The sequence below is a fragment of the Notothenia coriiceps genome, unplaced genomic scaffold (genome assembly GCF_000735185.1).
Source record: "Notothenia coriiceps isolate Sejong01 unplaced genomic scaffold, NC01 NC01_scaffold00026228, whole genome shotgun sequence".
Classification (NCBI taxonomy): Eukaryota; Metazoa; Chordata; class Actinopteri; order Perciformes; family Nototheniidae; genus Notothenia; species Notothenia coriiceps.
Window position 1 is genome coordinate 275,206 of NW_011358929.1, and position 8,420 is coordinate 283,625.

General features: G+C 43.6%; 2 protein-coding genes across 2 annotated transcripts in view; both read left to right on the forward strand.

The window, feature by feature from the left end:
• The window catches only part of LOC104956712 (sperm flagellar protein 2), a 15,325-nt gene extending 10,321 nt beyond the window's left edge, over positions 1-5,004 (forward strand). The window contains exons 21-30 of the mRNA XM_010784242.1: positions 500-627; positions 1,108-1,246; positions 1,344-1,481; positions 1,670-1,815; positions 2,138-2,183; positions 2,460-2,519; positions 2,625-2,757; positions 2,870-2,974; positions 4,627-4,658; positions 4,921-5,004. Of these exons, the coding sequence (XP_010782544.1) occupies positions 500-627; positions 1,108-1,246; positions 1,344-1,481; positions 1,670-1,815; positions 2,138-2,183; positions 2,460-2,519; positions 2,625-2,757; positions 2,870-2,974; positions 4,627-4,658; positions 4,921-5,004 (1,011 nt within the window). The remainder of the gene's footprint in view (positions 1-499; positions 628-1,107; positions 1,247-1,343; positions 1,482-1,669; positions 1,816-2,137; positions 2,184-2,459; positions 2,520-2,624; positions 2,758-2,869; positions 2,975-4,626; positions 4,659-4,920) is intronic.
• Positions 4,583-6,926, forward strand: LOC104956699 (membrane-associated guanylate kinase, WW and PDZ domain-containing protein 2-like). Its single transcript, XM_010784230.1, has 3 exons — positions 4,583-4,658; positions 6,214-6,406; positions 6,522-6,926. The coding sequence occupies exons 2-3, from the start codon at positions 6,283-6,285 to the stop codon at positions 6,791-6,793; spliced, it is 396 nt and encodes a 131-aa protein (XP_010782532.1). The 5' UTR covers positions 4,583-4,658; positions 6,214-6,282; the 3' UTR covers positions 6,794-6,926.
• Positions 6,927-8,420: the final 1,494 nt, after the last annotated feature.

The window sequence follows — 8,420 nt, forward strand, 5'->3', positions numbered from 1 at the left end:
TATATATATATATATATATGTATATATATATATATATATGCTAGGCTATATATGCTCTGACCATTCCACTTCCTGCCTGCCCGACCTTACGTTACGGCTGCGCCGCGTCAAAAATAGGATTCATCCTAATTTTAGAGGAGCCCTGCGCCGAGGCGCTTCTGGGACGCTTCTGCGACGCTTCTGAGCCGTAACGCGCCGCGTGTGGTGGAAAAGCACCCTTTGACTAGAGTGGGCACCGTGAGCACCGCGGCGCAGCCGTACGCGCCCGTAACGCGCCGCAGACGGACCCGGTGGAATCTAGGGGTAAGAATCAGTTGTGGTACCCTACCTGTGTTGCCTTGCATAATTTGTTTTAATTATTTGAAGATACAGTACATGTAAAGTGTCCTCTTCTTCCGTCAAATCTGTTGCATAACACTATACTGTTTTGTTTGATTGCCCTCTATCCTCCCATGCCCCCTGCTATGTTCATCTTTTCCCTCCCCCTCTCTATTTTTAGGAAGTCCCAGGGTTCATTTGCCCCCATTGGGACACAGTGTGTGATTCCTATGTGAAAAACGTAAAGACAGTAATGCAGCAGATCCGCTCGCAAAGCAGTGTTATTAACCATCAGCTATTCAACATCAGGTATACTGCCGGGCCTTTGTAGTAGTGTGGACAAGGTTTCTTTTAGAACAATCAGTTCAAACAAACTCATAACAAAGCATTTTCACAATGCATGTCTTTTCTCCCTTTCTATATTTGATATCCATCGCTGAAGTTACATTATTGGCTTTTAAATGTCAGTACATTCTTACAACTGTGTATCTGATAACATGAAAAGCAACACATTGATGCCTTGTAAATAAAAAACAGTGTGGGTTGTTATACATCTTTGCTACAATGGTTATAATCCATTACAAAAATGCAGTATGTAAGTTCAGTATTTTGAAAACACTTATTTTTAGGTTAATTTTTGATGTGACCCAAATGTTCTAACCGTATGGTCCTTTATCAGAAATATTTTACAAATAAAAGTGGAAAATTATGTTCAAATATAAGACCTAAAAGAATTGTCTCTGATATATGTTTACATGTATCAATATGTAATTCCATGGTTCCCTGTAGAGAGGACTACAAGCATTACCTGGGACGTCCTGACTTAAGGCAGGAGTTGGTGTCTCATTGGCAAAAGGACTTCAACAGCATACCTGACGATATGAGGAAAGACGAGGATACCAAAGCAGAGCTGCATCTGAGACTGGATGTGAGAACAATTTCTAACACAATACAGTTATTCTTGATTTGATCATGAAAATGGTATAAAACCTGCTTAAAACTGAAAATATAAAACTTGTGTTCAGGAACTGCGTGAACGTCTTTGGGACATTAGTGACAAGTGTAAGGAGGAGGACGAGCAAGAGAAGGCCGCTCTCATGGGGGACGGCTGGTTGGAGGAACACACGGTCATCCTCATCAACTATCACTCTAAACTCATGCAGGTGCTTCCTCATTTTCATCTTCTAACTATAAATGTTGCTGTTTATAAACTCATATAATGGATTATGTTTTTTGTTGTATACCTGTTGTTGCACTGCTTGTTTTCAGTCCTTTTCTAATGATGTGTGCAGTAGGAATATTCAATGAATCTTTTGTGTGACCGTAACCTTGGATACACTGTGCTGTGTAGGTAGAGTCAGACCGTCTCCAGGATACACTCTGTATTCTAAGAGTCTACTATTTGAGCATGTGCAGAGAGGTGCTGCCTGAGCTACCCTCCAGGTTGGCTTGTATCCCCCTTCTTGACTTCCCAGAAGTGAAGGATCAGGACGAGAGGCAAGAAATACACTATTCATAACAACCTAAATATGTCAAAAACCTACAAAACTGTAAATAGTAAATGATTAGAAATAACTGCAGTCAGTGAACGATCTATTTGCTCAGTACTGAGCAACTGTGCAGTCAGATAGGATAAGAGTACAATTCAAATGTATGGATGATGCACAATCGCACACAGCATTAACTTTACTTTTACTGCAAACTGGTTTAGAAGACATTATGGATGTTATCATTTTCTCACAGTCCAAATTCTTCTCCGCGCAAACACATGCACACATAAGAAATGTCCTCTTCTTCTCCCGTTTTTCCTACTCTGCAGTCCCGACTCCAAGGAGAAAATCCAGGACCAGACAGAACCTGTCAAGGTCAGGGCATCCCTCAGTCATCCTGAATATAACTTCATCATTTTAGTCTTCCTCAAAATCACAAAAACTACAATATATATTATTCCAGTTATCTTTGTAATGTTTCAAGCCGTACCATATTTTAAGACAGTTTAAGGTTGACATTTTAGTTTTGTCATTCTTAAATACATTTGAAAGAAAATGTTGTTCAAAATAATTAAAAACACTCAGTGATGATTAATTAATGATGATTAATTAATGATAAGAGAAACTAACGGTTTTCATTGTTACCTCTAGCTTCCCCAAGATAAACTGACCTCTGACTACACGGAGGCACTCAGAGGCATCAGCAAATTGGTAATTCTTGTTTGTGACAGTTTGCATAAGTAAATAAAGGGGTATATATATATACAGTCATATTTATTTTAATTCCTGACGTGTATGGGTTATACATGTGTGTAGGTATCAGCAGAAGCCCACCAGGGGGAGATGAAAGGGAAGAAGGGGAAACCACAAGAGAAGGAGAAGGCCCAGCAGGCCTCTGCAGATGCAAACAAAAACACAAAAGGGATGAAGCCATCCACAGATAAGAAAGGTATTACATTTGTAGAGTATTAAGGAAGCCGTGGAGAAGTGCCCTCTAACATGTTGTTTATGAAAAAGTAGGTATTTTTCATCCTTATTTTATCCAAGTTTTGTTCCTCCAGGTCCACCATCCCCCCCCCCTGAACCCAGCCCTGCACCAGCTGATACTTATGAAGATGTCAAACTGAAAATACATAAAGAATATGCTGCCACACTGGCTCAAGAGGGTATGCGCTGCAGTTTCAGTAGTTTCTCTATTTATCACAATAACAATATATTTAATCTTCATATATGTCCTGAGACCCAGAAAGAAAAAGGTTTCAAATGTCCTTTTTTTTTATCACACAAGTCTTTAGGGTGGTATAAACATAATGACTAACAAAAACTAAAAATATATATTTTTTTTTTTGTTTTATTGTGTCCTTTGTAGAGGACATCAGGTGTTAGTTATGCGAAGCATAGTATACAAACAACATTAACATACAATTACATTTAGACAACATTAGAGCACAACAACTCAATGCAACAAATACTGAGCCTTCATTTGTAGTACTCCATCCTTTTTTTAAATGCAGAGATACATCTGACACTTGAGGCACTTGATGTATGTTTTCCCACTGCATCCGTCTGCCATGAACCCTACATGTTAGTTTTGGCCCATAGTGGACGACGGGCCTTTTTTCTGTAACTGTCCCCTGCTCATCCTAAGTCAATGCCTCCTTCTCTGAGTTGTCTTCCTCTTCCTCAATCACTGCCTGTGGATCCTCATCATCTGACAGGTCTATGTCTGAGTCTCCCTCAATGATTCTGTTCAGATTTCTCTCTGCCTCGGTCAGTGAGCNAGTCAAATAATTATTACACTGCTCTGAAACTCACTACACTAACTCCTAAGATGTTCCCTTACTATAATTAATTCAAATATTGAACTCACAACACTGGTAATTACAACATTACAAATTTACCATTTCTCTTTCTATAAATAGTGCCTGTGTTGATGGACGCCATTTTGAAATACAATGAAATCATCTTTTTCAAAGCCACGCCCCCACATACTGTATGTCACATATCTGAAAAGCCCNTCACTGCCTGTGGATCCTCATCATCTGACAGGTCTATGTCTGAGTCTCCCTCAATGATTCTGTTCAGATTTCTCTCTGCCTTGGTTAGTGAGCTGCCTCCATTTGTGTTGTGTAAAATGGGGGAAATAAAAGGTTAGCAAATCCCCATGTCCTCCTCAGAGGACATTAATGAAAACATTTAGTTATATCTCTCACAGGCTCCGCTCTCTACTGGACTCTATGGGTAGACCACTCAGACCCTCCTTTGTGCCCAAGAGCCTAAGGAATGCGTTCAGGTCGAGGGCTATTCAGTTGGGGGGCTTTAATCTTTCACCCCATAGTGGGGCGAGGGAGGCTAAATTGCACCTCCTCTGCCCGGTGCGTGCGCTAGCATGTTATGTGGAGTACTCCACATAACATGCTAGCGCACGCACCGGGCAGAGGAGGTGCAATTTAGCCTCCCTCGCCCCACTATGGGGTGAAAGATTAAAGCCCCCCAACTGAATAGNGTGTGCCTTGGGGGGCCATGCTTATGCCTGCAGCCAATGACGTAATTATGTTGAAAGCAAACGCAACAGCCAAACTCATTTAACAAGAGTTAAAGTCAAAACAGAGGAATTTGAAATAAGTAAACTGTTAAGAGGAGAGGATTTACAACTTGTTTCCAATATCTCATGAGTAAAACATTTGCACACAGGTTGCATTATAGTTGTTTTCTGTCTGTATAGTATAGTTGTAATTGTCTGTAGTTTTGTTGTTTCATATGAGACAGATTATCTGAGTCTGCTCTCTGTAAACTGTGTTTTCTCTTTCTTCCTCAGGCCACATCTCTCCGTGGAAGGCCTCCAAACAGGTATTATATTTGAACCAAATGTGTCTGCTTGTTTCTGTGTGTGTTTTCAACTGAGAGAAAAAGGAGAGGCGGGGGGGGAAATGTTCGTCTGAACCAGATTTGTTTGTTGAAGCAGGGAGGGGAGATTGAAGTGTGTGGGATCAGCTTTTGTCATTGCGGTGTGTTGCCTCAGAGGTGTTTGGCTTTTGCCTCATTGTGAAATGAGCCAGCCTGTCGTGACCTGCTTATTGGTTTGATCACATCAGATCTCACACCTCACCAGCTGGGGAAAAGCTCTTTTAGACGTAAACTTAAACTGCAGCTGCTGCTGCTGCTGCTGCTGCTGCTGCTGCTGCTGCTTACATAATCAACTCTCATTGTTGGTGATACACAGAATATTAAGACATGAGGAATCTGGTCTCATTAAAGTTCAAATTGTGAATATTGATTTTAATTTTTGTTATATCTGGCCCCCGGCCAAACAAGTTAATCAGTAGCCATAACTCTTAACTAAATATAAATCATAAAAGGTACACTTACATAATAATACATTTCTTATTTTAAGTATTACATGTATATTTCGTTTATTATTTTATTAAGTTTGATGATCATCTTCCTTCATCAAGGTTACCAGACATTGTTCCCTGCACATAGTTAGCCTTGGATTTAGTCTTCACTGATATGCCTTTTCTTATCATTTGAAAACCTTCATAGAGCTAATTAATCACTGTGAACATGAAGCCCTTATTTGTCAAATTTGTGTTTCAGTACTTAATATTACCAGACTGCAGTTTTCTTGAAAGCTGATATAATTGGTTTACCGCAGTTACCAGACTTTAGTTGCACTTTTAATTCCTATTTGTCTTATTTGCACAACAGCTGCTGCTGTATATAATTGCTGTGTTGTTGTTTTTCTACACATATGCTAATATGTCATCTTATATCTTGTATTTATATAAGAACTGTGCAGGTCAGTGTTGTACGCATATCGTTTTCAGCTGTATGTTGTTTTCTCTTCCTGCCTGGTGCAGTAACACGTCGGCTGTTCCAGCATTGGGTGGCTGTCATGAGTGGACTAGTTGCCCACATACACCTTTAGAAAATGAAATGAATCAATCAATAAGAGGCCAATAGAAAGACATGTAACTTTTTATCCCACAGTCAAATGTTTCGTAACAAACCAAATGCATATTTGTATTCAAGATAATAAGTGTTCACCTTATTTACATTTTGAATGTTATTCTGTTATTGCTGCAAATTTTATTAAATGCTTTGTTTGCTCTTGTTGACAAAATCAGATCAGCAGCAGATTGACATTGTGCAAGTAATAGATGTGGTTCTTAATCTTTTTTCACCAAAATATCATCAAATTGCTTTGTGCTGCTTGATTGTAATGAACCTGTTTGCTATTTTCCTTACACCTGTGCAGAATGCACTTCACACCAAATTACAAAACAGTCAGGCAAATCGTTTCAAGACCAAGGAATGGCAAACAGAGCATTTGCTGCCTGCAAAGGGTTCCTATAATAAGAATGAAACATCAGTTGTTGATGCTTCTGATGTTGCTGTCTTCTAGTTGCCTGACCAGTGGGACCCACATGGCAGCCCCCAAGCCAACCTGTCCGGCCCGGGTCTGCAGCCCAGCATGTCGTTCCCAAACCAGCCCCAGCACCGCACGTCTGTGCCGGACTCCACCGAGGGCTTCGATCTTAACAAACCGGATCCCTACGACCTCTACGAGAAGTCAAGGGCCATCTACGAGAGCCGACGTGAGTGCGGTAACCTCATGAACGATGGAGCATTTTGTTGCTGCGAATTGCGGATAATATGGTGATTTTAATTCAATGACAGAGTCCACCTTTAATGTCTTCACTTGTGTCTCAGGTCCAGAGTATGAGGAGGTGGAGGTGCACCTGCTGAGGGAGAAGACCGGGTTTGGCTTCCGCATCCTGGGGGGAGACGAGGCCGTGCAGGCTGTGAGTCCGGACGCCCGTGACAAGGCTCGTATGGGACGGGCTGGACCACACACATATTTAACCTCATACACACCAACACCTTACCTGCACCTAACCTCATCTCACTCTTCATCCAGCTACACACATTTAACTAACATACGCTGCACACACATTTACACACAAGCACTCACATTGTCCTAACTGCTCATTGCCTCCCATACTGAAAAACCACATTTAATGTCCAAGTGTGAAACAGCATGAAAACGAGGGGTTACGTATGGTAACCCTTATTATATAAACACAGGCGGAGTCCTCTACTGGAATCTTTGGGTACTACCTTATCATGCGAGCATTAACCTACTGAAAATTCTAAAGACGTAGCCGGCCCCGGGGCGGTCCTACCTGAATGCGTGCACAAGCCCACCGCATATAAGGTGGCCACGCCACCCGTCATCCTACACTTCTCTTCAGCAAGCAGCATAGGACAGACAGGGTCCCTGAGTAGAGGGCTCCGCCTGGGTTTATATAACAAGGGTTACCATACGTAAACCCTTGTTATATTTCTCACAGGCTCCGCCCTCTGCTGGACTCTATGGGTACAGTGGGCGGAGCCCCGATGTATACACGCGCTGTCATCCCACAACAACACTGTTCCATCTCACTGTCTCTGACCGGCTTTCTGGTTAGCAGCCGCTGCTCGTAACCGTGGAGAAAAAAATTGCGCGTCACGTCAAAAACATAAGCGCATTACGCCCGGGGAGGGTGTGAGATGCCCACTGACCCACAGCCCCCTTCCCTCCTCACCAGTCCTGCGTTGCCCCAGCAAGCACAGACAATGAAAAGGAGCCAGACATGTCCAAGAGATACAACTTTATGAAGGGGGCCTGGCGTGGACCAAGGGGCCGCCGTGCATATGTCCTCCACACTCACGCCGTTAAATAAGGCTGTTGTCACAGCCATAGCTCGTGTAGAGTGTGCACGGACCCCCGTGGGGAAGGCTCTCCCCGCCTGTCCGTAGGCATGTGCAATGCACTCGCAGAGCCAGCCTGCCAGGCGTTTCTTGGACAGGGCTTTCCCGATCACCCCGCCCCCGAAGCACACAAACAGCTGTTCAGTGCGTCTAAGGGCAGCCGTGCACATAACACGCTAGCGCACGCACCGGGCAGAGGAGGTGCAATTTAGCCTCCCTCGCCCCACTATGGGGTGGAAGATTAATGCCCCCCAGCTGAATAGCCCGGAGGTCCCTGAATGCACCGCGGCCACTCTCACAGGGGCCGCGCACCCACACAGCGCTTTGACAGCACTTCCTGCGGTTAATCACACTTACATGCGCGTGCCCACTGGCTGCCTCCTATACTGGAGTTACAACTGGGGCGGCGAGTGGGGAATTGTGTCTCATAATGGGTGCCCAATTAACATCATATGAAACAGATCTTGCCGATCTCAACGAGACATTATGGGGAAATGTGGCATTCTGGAGAGAGATGACTCTTACTCTGGGATAAATGCAATCGTTTTTACTGAATGCATTTTTCCCACACACACCACCTTATGCCCCTGAATGGAGGAGGGACGCTGCAAAACTGGAGTGAGTAACCCAGTGTCAGTGCCCCGTCCACCCACTCTGCCAGTACACAGTTGGGCTTCCATTCCCCATAAAACTAGACGGTTGCTAGTGACTTATCCGACCGGCCCACGTCGTCCGACCGGCCCTCTTCAGTACCGGCCCATCGGGATTCGTCCCGAACGTCCCAATGGCCAGTCCGCCACTGCCAGGCAAGGTGTGTTTTCTGACAACAGCCCGCGCAATAGCATCTCTTGAACCCGC

Coding starts and splice junctions, on each gene's coding strand:
- LOC104956699 (XM_010784230.1), top strand. CDS start 6,283: ATGTCGTTCCCAAACCAGCCCCAGCACCGCACGTCTGTGCCGGACTCC. Junction 6,407..6,521: donor GGCCATCTACGAGAGCCGAC/GTGAGTGCGGTA, acceptor CTTGTGTCTCAG/GTCCAGAGTATGAGGAGGTG.